The 16,607-nt window shown below is 43.1% G+C and overlaps 1 protein-coding gene across 1 annotated transcript; it reads left to right on the forward strand.

Moving 5' to 3' along the window:
* Positions 1–346: 346 nt before the first annotated feature.
* On the forward strand, positions 347–6,835 carry LOC135505563 (DNA-binding protein RFX6-like). Its single transcript, XM_064924629.1, has 19 exons — positions 347–542; positions 1,150–1,303; positions 1,459–1,582; positions 1,692–1,753; positions 1,856–1,933; positions 2,104–2,131; positions 2,306–2,413; positions 2,780–2,857; positions 2,947–3,060; positions 3,154–3,203; positions 3,355–3,514; positions 3,684–3,825; positions 3,937–4,046; positions 4,130–4,247; positions 4,926–5,048; positions 5,264–5,461; positions 5,651–6,169; positions 6,286–6,492; positions 6,663–6,835. The coding sequence occupies exons 1-19, from the start codon at positions 347–349 to the stop codon at positions 6,833–6,835; spliced, it is 2,742 nt and encodes a 913-aa protein (XP_064780701.1).
* Positions 6,836–16,607: the final 9,772 nt, after the last annotated feature.

Consider the following 16,607-nt stretch of genomic DNA (forward strand, 5'->3'; position numbering starts at 1 on the left):
TAGGCAATTACCAATGTGACGTCGTTCTTTAACCACAGCATTGACTCCAAAAAGGTCGTTATCAGAGTTTCATTGTAAGGTGTGGGGAGAGACTTGAGAACTGCGCTTTGTTTTTTTTTCTATTAGGCTACTGAAAATGGATATCTAATTATGAGATGAGATGATGAAATTGGCGGAAAAGTATATATAAGTATATTTATTTGGAGAATTGTATTTGTGCGGATAGGATACTTGCCTCATGAAGACAATATGTGTACATGTTCTTACACATGCATTTAAATGTTCTATTTCAGTTATTTTGTATTTGTTTTGTTTTACTTTTTACCTCATAATATTTTCATTGAACATGCCTATGAAACGGAATACAAGCCCGATCCGGGATGGCCCATTTCTTCATGTTCATCCACCTTCAACCAAGAAATTCTGCGATGCCTCTGAGGAGTTTATGCACACCGCTTTATCTGACGAGAAATTACCCCGTGATTTCCATGGACATTCACTCTCAAAGTTTGACGAGGAAGATGATTCGGGAATTAAATCAGGTGATGAATAAATTCGGATTAATAGGCCTACACATAATTGATTGCTGAGAGGCCCACTTCCCCCAAGAGTCATCAAATTATAAACGCAATTAAAAATTGACCGCTTGTTGATGTCAAGCAGTAGTTTGTGCTGTATTAAATTGAGGATCGTTTTTTGTTGAAATATGCCTGCACCAAAGTATACTTTTTAATTGTTTGTTGGGTAGGCTAAAAGAAATCCATGTATTCCAAATCCCATGTTTTCTCCCTCTCTCTTACCATTTGTAGCCTAAACATTCTACTCAATCTGACCAGAATTAAGTCATAGCAGACGCTCTTAGCCAGAGTGAATTATATAGTAGTGAGGGCATACATTTTTTCGTACCATGTACCGGTCCCACTTGGGAATAGAGCCCACATCCCTGGCGTTGCAGGCACTATGCTCTTCAAACTGAGTCACATGGGACCAATTTTTCTCTATTATGTTAATTTTCATGACTCTTGGAAATCCTGTCTAGGGAATACTTCTAATTGTATGGTTCATTTAGCCACCTACCTTGCCATGGCCCTGTACAACTGAAACATATTTTTCACCTCATGACTGTTTTCTCCCCCGCAACACTGTCAGAAGCAGAGGACACTAATGAAACCCCGTCTTCTGAGGAGGACCAGGATTTTGTTGAGTATTCCAAAGATTTGGCTTTCAAACAGACGACCCCGAGGAAAAGCATCACTCAGATCATAAAAGACAAGAAGAAACAGACTCAGCTCACCCTTCAATGGTAGTGTTCCAAAGTCACAACATTTTACAACTATAATATTTATTGTGTTGTAATGCATTTGTATAGTAACAATCCTTCTTACAAATGTGAATGTTAATTTTTTTGTTGTTGATGATTGATTATACATTTGATTTGTGTGACTGTTTGTTCCCTAGGCTGGAGGAAAACTATATTGTTTGTGAAGGGGTTTGTCTGCCACGTTGCATCCTGTACGCTCACTACCTAGACTTCTGTAGGAAGGAGAAACTGGATCCAGCCTGTGCTGCTACATTTGGCAAGGTGATATGAGTCTTGAGTTTGTGGTGTGATGTTATAGATAAACGCAACTTATGGTGGTGGAAAATGTAAATTATGTTGTTTTTTTTGTATTGTTTTCTGTGCACATTAGACAATTCGTCAGAAATTTCCACTTCTTACAACAAGAAGACTTGGGACCCGAGGTCATTCAAAGTAAGATGTAGCAAGGAATATTTGCTTTTCAAACAGAATTGTTCTTGTAGTGATATGATATGCCTCAATATAACATGTATTGATGTTGTTGATATTCAACAGATATCATTATTACGGCATTGGCATCAAAGAGAGCAGTGCCTATTATCACTTGGTGTACTCAGGAAAGGGCTTGACGAGGTAAGATCATTCACAGAATTTGCTCTGGAGCATTGTCATAATACACATCAATCTGTAATGTTTGTTATAGGAAGTGATCAGCCAGGTCTGAGGCTACTTATTCAACTATGGAATTGAAATTGCAATGACATTCTGGAATTGAATCTCAGTCTGATTTTATTTGATTATAGATTTTCAGGGAGCAAACTCAAGAATGAGGTAAGATTGTTATGAATGAACAGTCTCTAGCAAATATATAATGGACAAATAACAGTTTATTTTCATTTTCATATCTTCTTGTAAGATTTTAGTGACGTGAATCATGTTTTCTAATACATTCTATCTGTTACAAGACTACGACGTCAAACTGTTTGATGTTCCTCTATTTAACAGGGAGGATATACTCGAAAGTACTCCCTCAGCTCCAAAACAGGAACTTTGCTCCCAGAATTCCCAAGTGTACAGCATCTAGTGCTTCAAGGTTCTGTCTCTAAAGAGAAGGTTTGTGTTTTTTCGTCAACACTTCAACGTTCTGTGCCATTCAAATCAAATCAAATGTATTTATATAGCCCTTCGTACATCAGCTGATATCTCAAAGTGCTGTACAGAAACCCAGGCTAAAACCCCAAACAGCAAACAATGCAGGTGTTGAAGCACGTTGGCTAGGAAAAACTCCAGAGAAAGGCCGAAACCTAGGAAGATTATTAAGATTCAGATTGCTGATCGCATATGGTATTCAGTAGCAACAAGACTGTAACCGTTGTGAATTATCTTCACACTATGTTAGTGTGAAATGTATGCACTCGCTCTGGATAAGAGCATTTGCTAAATGACTCAAATGTAAATGCAAAACGCTATGTCCCATAGGTGGACACGCTCATCATGATGTACAAAACACATTGTCAGTGCATCCTGGACAATGCCATCAATGTCAACTTTGAAGAGGTATTCTATACAAAATACAAACAAAAGATTTTGTAGCCTTTTCTGACGAATTTTCTCATGACTCACTATTTATATTTACTATGTTTCAGATACAGAATTTTCTGCTACATTTCTGGCAAGGAATGCCCGACCATCTTTTACCACTGCTGGATAACTCCATAATCGTGGACATCTTCTGTGTGTGTGACTCTATACTATATAAGGTAGGTGTTTCTCCAGAATCATAGAGCAGCATCCTCATTAGTTGTTGAAGGACTCCTACCTCAACTGGACAGGCTGTGCTATCCATTTTTCAGGTTCTGACAGATGTCCTGATCCCTGCTACGATGCAGGAGATGCCTGAAAGGTAGAGTATTTTTGTCTTTCGACATTTGTGTTTTGCTCACCTGGACACCAGATGTATTGTAAGGTTTATGCTATGTGGAATTACTAGTCATAAGATATGGCAGTCGGTCCAGGTCACGTGCTGTTGTGTGTAAAGAGTATCTTGTTTGCAGTCTCCTGGCAGACATCCGTAACTTGGCCAAGCACTGGGAAGACTGGATGGTGTCTTCTCTGGAAAACCTCCCAGAATGCCTCTCAGAAAAGAAGCTCCCGATCGCACGCAGATTTGTGTCCTCTCTAAAACGTCAGACCTCCTTCTTACACCTTGCCCAGGTAAAGCACTGATAACAGCACAGAATAATATACATATTTTGTTCATGTTTAACTTTACAAATACATATTTAAAAGTATTTGAAGTATATCTATATATCATTCATTTTATTATGACTCTAAGATATAGAATTTGCATGTCATTTTTGGTCATTTTCTGTTTTTACAACAGATCGCAAGACCAGCTCTTTTTGACCAGAATGTGGTGAACTCCATGGTGGTGGATATAGATCAAGTGGATTTGAACAGCATAGGGTCACAAGCCCTTTTCACCATCTCAAGTGGTGACCAAGACTCTGACCTCTACTCTGAATGTGAGAGACTTGAATCATTTTCCCTCATCGAACATTTACATTGTACATGGGAAACACTGCCAGGTTAATTCCTGTAAACAATGTCAATTAGCTTTCTCCTTGTGTTGCTAGATGACTCTATAACAGCGTTCCAAGAGCTGAAAGACCTACTGAAGAAGAATGCCACTGTGGAATCCTTTATTGAGTGGCTGGACACTGTTGTGGAGCAGAAGGTCATTAAGGTACGTTGTCCCCATTTCCAATCTAAGATTGGGGTTGTCAGATTGGATGTTGACATCCAATCTGTTTGTTCCTTTCTCTCCAGCCTGGGAAGCAGAACGGACGGTCCATAAAGAAGCGAGCTCAGGACTTCCTCCTCAAGTGGAGTTTCTTTGGAGCACGTGTTATGCACAACCTCACATTGAACAACGCCACAAGTTTTGGTAAGAAATGACTACATCCCTCTATAACAGTTCCTCCTGATAGTGTGTATATCCATGGAACATCTAGAACATTCAGGAAATGCTGTACACTAGCTTATTTCTATGTCATTTCATTACTACTGTCATAGCCTAAATGATACCCGGTCGGGCACTACGACACACAAACACACTTATCATTTTGTTAGGTCGGCTGGCTCTGAACAGAATGCTACAATGAGCCATAAATTATAATGGCCTAGCCCCAGGTAAACAAAGCATTATCTCTCGGTCGCGTGCACTGTGTTTGGAGACAGACTTCCATGCACTTTCCTCACCTCCTGGCCATGACGGGTCTATCACCAAACAAAAGTCAAACAGACTGGAGAACAATCACATGACCCAACAGGTCAAACAGCAGGCCTGGGGAGATGAAAGCCCAGGTGAAGGCAGACCTCTGGGGCTGGTTGGGTCAAACCCTCTGCACCTGGTGATTGGTGCACAGAACAGCCCTTGGAGCAGTTTCACAATTTGTAAGGTGAAGGTTGTTAGAGAATATTTGGATATTCTGTCATGATAGTGCACATCTGAGATTCAGAAAAATGTGATAAGATAATAGGTTGATTTCTGGTGGGAAAAACTAGGACAGTAAGAGGTTGTTATGCTAGTAGCAAACTAAGATGTGTGTTTTTTCCATCCCAGGTTCGTTCCACCTAATCCGCATGCTGCTGGATGAGTATATCCTTCTGGCTATTGAGACACAATTCAACAATGACAAAGAACAAGACCTCCAGAATATCCTAGATAAATACATGAGAAATGCAGGTACACGCAAGCGTGACTGTTTTTACTTTTGATCGAAAATATAAAATTACATGTCATACATAGAGTATCTAATTATATTATGTAGAACTCTGATTGTTTTTTTTCATTAAGTTGTTATTGAAATTCATCTTAATACTATCCGTTTTTATGAAGCAGTATGGAGTAATTGTAGAGGATGTAGGATCACTGGGGTACATTTTTGTGATTATTTTCAGATGGCAGCAAGGCGGCATTCACTGCCTCCCCTAGCTCCTGTTTCCTGGCCAACCGTAACAAGCCCAGCGCGGTGTCCAGTGATCTGTCTGTGAAAAACGAGTCCCTCTCAGAACACACATACATGACCCTGTCAGCTAATCAGCAGGCAAACATGACTGTCTACCAAGGCTCTGAAACAGATGGATTCTCTCTGTCAGGTGCAAATGCATTTTTAGGGTGACCTTTTCTCAGTCAGTTCCTGAATTGAATTTGCCCGATTGTATGTGATCTTTATTGAAACTTTCATTGGTTTAACATAAATAAGTTTGCGTGACAATTGCTAATTTAATAATAAATGTTCCTATTGTATTGTCTAAAATCTTAGTCACTTTCCTCTATACTCCAAGGACAAATGGACTTTTCCCAGAACAGTGGCCCTCTGATGACCCCTCCCATCTCCCCAGCCATGGTGAACAGGGGCAGTGTTATCAACCAGGGCCCCATGGCCGTCATACCCCAGATCGCCTGCACCACCATCCAGCCCCACATCTCCTGCCAAGCCTTCCCAGACACCATGTACCAGAGCCTGCCTTCCAGTAGCCCCAGCTACTACCCAACCACTTCCAACTACCAGGCTGTGTTCAGGCCCCAGACACACGCTCAGGCCCCTGCCTACCACACCCACTCCGATAGCAGCCACTACCAGTCCTTCAGTGAGCAGCACCTGGCCAAAGACTACTTCAACAGCAGCTGTGCTGTGTCCCCCTACAGCTCCAGACCCACCTCCAATTACAGCACAGTCCCTGATCCTGGGATGGAGACTCAGGGGGTTCAGCTACTGGACTCTGGAGGATACAACTTTGTCATGAGTGGGTTAAACAGTAGTGGCTGTCAGGAGTCTGCCTACTCAACAGCAGGACACAGTGGTAAGGATGAATTATATTGAAATAGGCCCTGAGTAGTCTGTTTTTCCTGGTTAGATCATGTGGTCACGCCACCTAACAATAAGTTCTGCTCATAGAGGAACCTCTCTGTTTTTCAGGGTACTATGGAAACAGTGGCTACCTGGATAGCCAGAGGCTGGGTTCCATGATAGACCAGCATGTGTCAGTTATCAGCAGTGTGAGCAGTATCCGTTCCGTCCCAACATACGCTGATGTACACGACCCACTCAACATCCTGGATGACACAGGCAGAAAGCCGGCAGGCCCTTACTACCCTGAGTCTGACTCACTGGGCACACCTGGAGGTCAGTGATGGATTTAATTTATATTTAGTGTTCAAGGCACTTTACATTGTAATAGGGAACGGCATTGTTTCACTACCAATGTGTAGCAATGGCCTGGGTGAAACGATGAGTGCTTTGTATAATTGTTCTAGTAAGTTTCCCATTCAAGATAGTCTTGTTTTTGTCTCTAGCTCCTCCCCTCCCCTCCTCGATCTCCGCACCCTGCATGTATGGAGGTCCTGCCCAGTTCCACTCCCAGGATGCACCGCTTCCTCACCAGGAATCATCTGAGGTACGTGACATGGTGTCATCGCTACCACCCATCAACACTGTGTTTATGGGGTCTAGTGGAGGAGGACCGTGAGCTGTGACAGAACCTCCAACCACCACCACTCCTCAAGGTCCTCCGTTCCCTCTCACACTGCTCCTTATGGTCCTCCGTTCCCTCTCACACCGCTCCTCAAGGTCCTCCGTTCCCTCTCACACCACTCCTCAAGGTCCTCCGTTCCCTCTCACACCACTCCTCAAGGTCTTCCGTTCCCTCTCACACTGCTCCTTATGGTCCTCCGTTCCCTCTCACACCACTCCTCAAGGTCCTCCGTTCCCTCTCACACCACTCCTCAAGGTCTTCCGTTCCCTCTCACACCACTCATCGAGGTCCTCCGTTCCCTCTCACACCACTCCTCAAGGTCCTCCGTTCTCTCCCACACCACTCCTCAAGGTCTTCCGTTCCCTCCCACACCACTACTCAAGGTCTTCCGTTCCCCCCACACCGTTCCTCAAGGTCCTCCGTTCCCTCCCACACCGTTCCTCAAAGTCCTCCATTCCCTCTCACACCACTCCTCAAGGTCCTCCGTTTTCTCCCACACCGTTCCTCAAGGTCCTCCGTTCCCTCCCACACCGTTCCTCAAGGTCCTCCGTTCCCTCCCACACCACTCCTCAAGGTCCTCCGTTCCCTCCCACACCACTCCTCAAGGGCCTCCGTTCCCTCCCACACCACTCCTCAAGGTCCTCCGTTCCCTTCCACACCGTTCCTCAAAGTCCTCCGTTCCCTCTCACACCACTCCTCAAGGTCCTCCGTTCCCTCCCACACCGTTCCTCAATGACTCAGATCACAGACAGAAATATGCTTAAAGTATCTCTTATGTAGCCTATATATATTTTGTCCATTTATGAAGCCTTCAGCTGTTCAGTCAATGTGCAGTCAAATGTTTTGATGAATTTAATTAATGAATCATTTGCAATTGAACCATTTTAATATAATTCAATCTGTTCATCTTCATGTGGTCAAAGGCGACTTTGTGTATTTTCTGAGTCAACATGTAAATAAATACCTGTAGAATAATACCAGGAATGTAAACATTTGAAATGTAAAATATATAGTCTCATGTATGACAGGTTTGATTGATTATACAAGTTTTAAAACAGCATGTTATTTATTTTAGTTGCCTTTATAGCCTGTTACAATGTAATATTAATGCTGGAAATATATACTTTCTATCTGAGTTAGGCCAGACGGTGTTGAAACTAAACTGTAAGCAAAACATTTTTGTATCTTAGGTTTTGATAAATGTAAAATTAGGAGAAAATGAACTTATACACCAATAGAGGTGTTTGACCTGTATATGACCGAATGAGAGGTAGGAGCTTAGAAATTACTGTTGTTTGCAATACAGATGAACATTTATTAAATAATACTGTAAGGCTTCATTCATTAGAGAGAGAGAGAGAGAGAGAGAGAGAGAGAGAGAGAGAGAGAGAGAGAGAGAGAGAGAGAGAGAGAGAGAGAGAGACTTTGTTAGTTTGCGTTCATGTGCTTCTTCAGCCATTTGTCTGGTTGTCAGTACATCCAAAATAACAATCTCTAATCTCTCAATTGAAAAGCCCCAGTGTCAAAACTCTGAATACACATCCCTTTAATGGCTCAACTGGACCTACACCAGGTGAGGAAAGAAAGATTACTGTCCGGAATGACAATGGAAGAAGCAGTGGATCAAAGTTGAGCTTTGTCTGTTATTATTTGATTTCTTCGTTGTACAATAGAGGGAGATATGGTCAGATAAAGGTGTTTACCAGAAACTAGAACCAATAGAGGTGTTTGACCCACAGCGGGATCAAGCTGTTTATACATTGTGACCCTTTAGAGAAACTTCCGGGGAGTTGTCTAAATGGAGCTTTGTTAGCCTTTGAGCAGATGGAAGCCAATAAAACCATAATCAGTAACATTAGATTGACCAGGGCATTTGTGTGCCGAAATGATATCATTTCGAAGCGATACACTATTTAAATGTATTGAGTTGATACGTACGTGCACAGGCTATGTATAAAAGTAGAGGATTCAGCATTTGTCTCCACAACATGAATAAATAAAGCAAAATGAATGATATTCCCCATCAGTGTTATCCTTTATCTACTCAAGGGGAAAATCCATTTCAGCCCATGGAGGGGAACAGATGGCTTGAAATCTAATGATGACCAAATCCTGACGTTAAAATAGTTTAATTACAAAGTCAATAATGCCTCCAACAATTGCGGGACCTTTAGTGTAAAAACAACAGCAGGCTGAACGCAAACGTTGGGACAATGTTTAACCAGAACTTTGCGTTTGTCAGTGAGACTCCATATGTAGGCCAGGCGGGCCAAAGATCAAGAGATCCAGTGATGTTTACGACTGATAGTTTTACTGTTGTATGTCAGAGAATCAAACCACAACACTGCTTTAACCTCACGGGTCTCTCAGGCCGACTAAAAACCACCCTTAGACACCTCAGATATCATTTCATATGCAAAAATATATCCTTCATTTTATACCTTGAAGGGTTTTTGCTATTTGTATAGTCATACTGTGAAATTACATTTCCGTTTAGCTGACTTTAGCAGGACATTTCGTATTTTATCATGGTAAAACTAAACAAGTGTATTTCTACAGGATATTCATTTAAAAAGGGATCTGAAGAGGACATATTTAAACATAATCTCCATCCTTGTCCAGTTCACCTCTATATCCACTGAAGCCTTCAATGCAGGAGAGTGGTTATTATGTACTTTTTACTCATACATCAAACACACAAGTTCAGTAAAGTGAGGGTTGGAGACCACGTTATCAGCACTACAGGATCAACAATGGCCATATAGAAAGCTCTCTACGTGCTAGAAGCTGCCTTTTTATCACAATATCAACTGTACAGGTTGCATTAATATGTCCAAGCCACTCGAGATGTCAGTGTTGGGAAGAGCAGTGAGCGGACACCTTTAGCAACACTGTAATGTAGGAGCTCTGTCAGAGGTTAGAGTAGAGCCCACTATGAGCCTCTGACATCTTCTCTTTGTGTTGTCTTAATGAGTGTGTGTCTATAATGAGTGCATTGCACACAACTGCCGGTTGGAGCCTCTGGTAGGACAATATTCAGAGGTGTCCTGTACTGTCAATGATTAAGCTTTTATTGAATGGGATCATTCACATATATACATTTGCAGCTAAATGTCAAACTGCTACTTCTTTTTTTTTGTATTAGTAAAAACAAAATGATCTTTTATCCGACAAGATCTCTGCCACTCTGTCTTATTCAGCTGGAAAATGATGATGTGGTTGGGGTTTGTCTTGAATGATGAATCTCCATGAGTTATGTGTAGGTCTGAAAGTGTCCATATGATGGCAGTATAGTGTGCAAAATACAATTATCACATCCATTTCTGTTTTGGTTGGCCCCATGGTAAATCTGTTATGACTAAACTGTGTGCTGTATTTGGAGAAACAGAGGTCAAATACACATTCCAACCAATAGCTTTGTTAACATGTTACTAAATAATAGGTGGAACAGTATCTGATGTATTTTAGAGATTTAACGTACAGCAAACAATTGACCTCTGTTGAACTGTTGAATATGATCACTTTTCAGATAGGAAACATATTTTCTTTTTGACATGTGAAAATATTGATTTCCTCCAATATCTTATCAATATTGATACTATCACTAGAAATCCTAAAGCAAATAAATAAAACACACATTCTAAAAATCCAAAACAGTTATGTTGTTCTATCTTGATGTCTCAGATTATGCTGAATACTAAAGAAAGACACCATCAGTGATATTGATCCTCAGGGAGAGAAACTGGACTTCAAAGTTGTCAGTTAAAAACCTGACCAGTGTCGAGATAAGCCTGGGATTTGATGTCTAAACCTCCCGTCACACCCTTCTTAGAGCCTTCCTCCTAAAGTCCCGGCCTGCTGTTAGTTTAAGTCGTTATGGAAAGCAACTCTGTCTCCTCTCCTACTCTATTAGCCACACACTGGTCTTCCAGGTCCATGTTGGAATTTAACCTCTGGAAACGACTGGGATCTAAGATTACAGAGAAATAACCTTAGAAAGATCAACCTGCAGCTTGAAATGGATTGATAGGGTGACAGAAAGGGGAGAAGCTATTTGTTTCACCCTAACCCCTTATGGCATTAGTACCTTTTGAGGAAACATTGGTTAATGCATGGTTTAGTGGTATATATTGTCATGAGTAAGCTCCTATTCTGCCGTTTGTGGAGCCTGTATTTGCCTGTCCATTTTCCTACCCAGGCATTTTTAAGTTCATGTGTTTATGAAGAGGAATTCCTTTGATTGGAAAGTGCATCATAGTGAATGTGAATGAATACTAGCTGCATTTTCTCTGTTCACTGTTGCCCACAGTCCTCCTGTGAGAGGTTGTCGATCAGTTTATGGGTTTTGACTAACGCGAGGTCCAAGAATTCCACAACTGTGTGCGTCTTAACCCGGAGCGAGCAGCAGGTCAGTGTGGCTGTATTTGAAGAGCAGCATCAGACATGGTAGGCATTTCTCTCATTGGTGGTAAATATCTGGGGGAATCTCACTGCATATTCTGGCACAGAAACTCTGAATCATTGCAGATCATCACCGATGAAATAGTGAGAGGCAAAACTTCCAACAACAAGAGGACAAACATTGAAGGCCGTGACCGTCGACTAAGTGCTTGCCAATTTGGCTCAATAGTGACATGATTAAAAAGGATGCTTGTTTTTTTCTGAAATGGATTGATAGATGAAGTGCATGATGAAGTTTGGCAACCACAGACATACATGATTTGTCTATCCAGTACAGTGTTTATACAAGCAGCTATGTGACTGGCAAAATGCCTAACCACAACATATTAAAGAACTGTATATATGAGAGCTACTTTTCTAACTAACCCAGACAATCTTAAAGGAAGCACAATCCCTCTCTCTCTGTCACTGACACACACACACACACACACACACACACTTTTTTTGCCTATATTCAGTCAGTCACATGAAAGGAAAGACCATTCAATTCACCACAGACTCCTACCCCTCATTGAAAATACAATGTGAAAGACAGTGGAGTGTCATTGTTATTGTTAGCCTCACATTGACTCTGTCTTGTAATATAATTACTTGTTATGTTTTCCTTGCTAAGTGCAATAGACTTTAATTAACTAAGCTATGACAGTCCATTATGATGCTGTGGAGTAGGTCCTGATTGTAGTTGCTATGTGTGGGAATGCAAACCAGTGAAGAGGATAACATCTGACAAAATATACATTGGGACTTCGTGATAACTGTAGGTTTCCATATACTCCTTGCATATTCTTTTGCATGTTCTTTTGTTGTCATGATGTAGGCTAGCCTTACCATTTGTTGTATTTTTGTTCTACAGATGTAAGGTCTTAATTTGATCACTCTTTTGTTGCTCAGAAATGCAAACCTGTAGTGTATTTGTGTAATGTCTGTTGTCGGGAGAAGGAGAAGACCAAGTTGCAGCGTGGTAGGTATTCATAATACCTTTTAATCAATACGAATACTTAAACAAAAAAACAACAAAACGACAAATGAACAGTTCTGCAAGGTGCAATACACAAAACAACTACCCACAAACCATAGTGGGAAAACAGGCTGCCTAAGTATGGTTCTCAATCAGAGACAACGATTGACAGCTGCCTCTGATTGAGAACCATACCAGGCCAAACACATAGAACTATAACACATAGAACAAAAACATAGAATGCCCACCCCAACTCATGCCCTGACCAAACTAAACTAGAGACATAAAAAAGGAACTACGGTCAGGACGTGACAGTACCCCCCCCAAAGGTGCGGACTCCGGCCGCAAAACCTAAACCCATAGGGGAGGGTCTGGGTGAGCATCTGTCCGCGGTGGCGGCTCCGGCGCGGGACGTGGACCCCACTCCACCTTAGTCTTGGCCCACTTAGGTGGCGCCGACTCCGGACTGGGGGCCCTTAGAGCGGGCCCCGAATAGACGGGAGACTCTGACAGCGCCGGACAGGCGGGAGACTCTGGCAGCGCTGGACAGGCGGGAGACTCTGGCAGCTCCCGACTGACAGGCTGCTATGGCAGCTCCCGACTGACGGGCCGTCCTGGCAGCTCCCGACCGACGGGCGGCTATGGCAGCTCCCGACTGACGGGCCGTCCTGGCAGCTCCCGACCGACGGGAGTCTCTGGCAGCTCCCGACTGACGGGCGGCTCTGGCAGCTCCTGACTGACGGGCGGCTCTGGCAGCTCCCGACTGACGGACGGTTCTGGCAGCTCCCGACTGACGGGCGGCTCTGGCAGCTCCCGACTGACGGGCGGCTCTGGCAGCTCCCGACTGACGGGAGACTCTGGCAGCTCCCGACTGACGGGCGGCTATGGCAGCTCCCGACTGACGGGCCGTCCTGGCAGCTCCCGACCGACGGGAGTCTCTGGCAGCTCCCGACTGACGGGAGTCTCTGGCAGCTACCGACTGACGGGCGGCTCTGGCAGCTCCCGACTGACGGGCGGCTCTGGCAGCTCCCGACTGACGGACGGCTCTGGCAGCTCCCGACTGACGGGCGGCTCTGGCAGCTCCCGAATGACGGGCGGCTCTGGCGGCTCCGGACAGTGGGAGAACCTGGAGGGAGGAGACAGAAAGACAGCCTGGTCCTTTGAGGAGGCCCAGCATAGACCGGGCCGTGGAGGCGCAGTGGAGGTCTTGAACTAAGGGCTTGCACAACCCATCCTGGCTGGATGGTGATTTTAGCCCAGCACGTGCGGGGCGAAAGGTACAGGACGCACTGGGCTGTGCAGACACACGGGAGGCCCAGTGCGCAGAGCCGACGCAGGATATCCTGGCCTGAGGAGATGCACTGGCTGTCTGGAGAGCAGGGCTGGCACCATCTGCCCTGGCTGGATCCTCACCCTAGCCCGGCAGATGCAGGGAGCTGGGATGTAGCGCACCGGGCTAAGAACACGTACTGGAGACACCGTGCACTCCACCGCATAACACGGTGCCTGACCAGTACGACGCCCACCACGGTAAGCACGGGGAGTTGGCTCAGGTCTCCAACCTGACTATGCCACACTCTCCGTGTGCCTCCCCCCAAATTGTTTTGGGGCTGCCCTCGGGCTTCCTTGCCAGCCGTGTTTGTGTCGCCAACTCCATTCTCCGGTACCCCTCCTCGCACTGTTCTAGAGAATCCCAGGCTGGCTCCGGCACTCTCCCTGGGTCGACCGACCACCTCTCTATCTCCTCCCAGGTTGTCTCATACTCCAGATAGCGCTGCTCACCTGTCCAGGAGTCCCTTTCACCACGCTGCTTGGTGGTGGGTAGTTCTGTAACGTCTGTTGTTGGGAGAAGGAGAAGACCAAGTTGCAGCGTGGTAAGTATTCATAATACCTTTTAATCAATACGAATACTTGAACAAAAAACAACAAAACGACAAACAAACAGTTCTGCAAGGTGCAATACACAAAACAGAAAACAACTACCCACAAACCATAGTGGGAAAACAGGCTGCCTAAGTATGGTTCTCAATAAGACACAACGATTGACAGCTGCCTCTGATTGGGAACCATACCAGGCCAAACACATAGAACTATAACACATAGAACAAAAACATTGAATGCCCACCCCAACTCACGCCCTGACCAAACTAAAATAGAGACATAAAAAGGAACTAAGGTCAGGACGTGACAATTTGAGTTTGAAATGAGTTTGAGTTTGGAAAGTTTGGAATTTTCAGACTTGGTTTGCCATAACGAAAAAATCCACGTAATAATTCACATTTCCTGTTGCTGCAGGATTATTTTCCTGCTGTAGCAAACTAGCTCAAATTAAGACCTTACATCTGTATGCTCATCTCTCCTTAACAGTTATCTTCCAAGCATGTCTTTACACCTTCCTGTCACCCAGACATAATTCAAATGTTAATCATCGTTGAATTATTTAACTGTAAAATGCTGAGAGTAAACTGATGTTTCTATTTACATTTAAATGTGATCTTGATGCTGTAAACACAGGTTAACTGCAGAGGCACTAATTAAACATGACTCATTTTCTTACCAACTCTATTGAACGTCTTCGACATTGTCAAGAACTCGAGGTGTATAGCCTATAATGTGAATTGTTTCCAATCATGTGAATGGTTTCCAATCATGTGAATGGTTTCCACTTTGTGCCATCTTTGATTGAATAGTGGCTTTATTCACTCATTCTCTTGTATATTTCAAAGCAGAGGGTGCTTGAATGCCATCTGGGGAAAACAAGTCTCAGTTTGAACTGAATAGCGGAGGGGTTTGTCAGTCAAAGGCAGGGGCAAAATGTACTGTATGCACACGCTTACATTGAAACATTTTACATTGTACGCATATCTGTAGCAGAACTTCAAGGTAAATTGTCTATTAGAAACGCAAACACAGTTTTGGTTCTTTAAAACCTTCCTCTTTAGTTCTTTGCCTTACCTACACCTGTAGAAAATAAAGGTGCTATCTAGAACCTAAAAGGGTTCCTTGGCTGTCTCCATGGGAGAACCCTTTGAATAACTATTTTTGGTTCCAGGTAGAACCCTTTTCGGTTCCATGTAGAACCCTTTCCACAGAGGGTTCTACATGAGGGGTTCTACATGGAACCAAAAAGGGTTGTCCTATGGGGACACCTGAAGAAGGCTTTTGGAACCTAAAAGTGTAGTAATATGGTTTGAATTACTCTATTGAACTATTGTATTGTATCATATTGTACAACCGATCCAATTTGCAGATCAAATAAATGCAATGTTACAGGAATGCAATAATGTTTGTAACCAACATTTTTTACATTTTAGAATAGGTCTGAAGTTGTGCCTTGTGTTTTGCATTGGCTGCTGCAAGTGGTACTGGATCTGGTGTGTGTGTGTTGGAGAGCTTAATCAGTAAATGATCACTAGCTTATTGGGGATCAGCTCATACAATATCACTAGACTCAAAATGAAGAAAAAGACACACTGCTCTCTTACTCTTCTGTTGCATGTTAAGTAAGGGACAGTCAACAGGAGACTATGCGTTTTATGGAAAATAATGAACGATGGATGGTGCTGGAGTGGAACTAACCTTCCACAGAGTTGCATTATTTTCCAGAGAACGCATAGAGCACCGAGTTGATTATCCCTTTTATACCATGGCTATAATTTAACACATTTGCTGCTATAAATGTGTTCAACATCCACTGAGGTAGCTAGCAAGTTTACTAGATAACAACAGTAGTTGCATTGGTAACTAAGCAAACAGACTTGCTAGTTTAGCTAACCAAGCCAAGCTTGCTATTATTATTTATTTATTTTATTTTTTACCTTTATTTAACCAGGCAAGTCAGTTAAGAACAAATTCTTATTTTCAATGACGGCCTGGGAACAGTGGGTTAACTGCCTGTTCAGGGGCAGAACGACAGATTTGTACCTTGTCAGCTTGGGGGTTTGAGCTTGTAAGCTTCCGGTCACAAGTCCAACACTAACCACTAGGCTACCCTGCCTCCCTGCCACCCCATTATGAAAATCATATTCAACAATATCAATGTTTTCAATTCAACTTTTGGTTTCAAAATCAGCTCAAACATAGAACACGTAAGAATGAACTATAGCCATTGAATTATATTAAGTGATAATGCCCGATAAACTGGTCTTTGGAGGATATTGGCATGGGTGTTGTTAATATATCCTCCAAACACCAGCTTCCAGAGCATTATCACTTTTATACAACGGGTTACCAACATATTCAAACAATGATTGTCATATATTCATATTTTTATTTTTTTTAAATTCATTTATTCATCCTATTTCATCCTTCCACGAGATATGGTCCTGACACTAATCTAGGGTTGCT

Source organism: Oncorhynchus masou, chromosome 19 (assembly GCF_036934945.1).
Source record: "Oncorhynchus masou masou isolate Uvic2021 chromosome 19, UVic_Omas_1.1, whole genome shotgun sequence".
Lineage (NCBI taxonomy): Eukaryota > Metazoa > Chordata > Actinopteri > Salmoniformes > Salmonidae > Oncorhynchus > Oncorhynchus masou.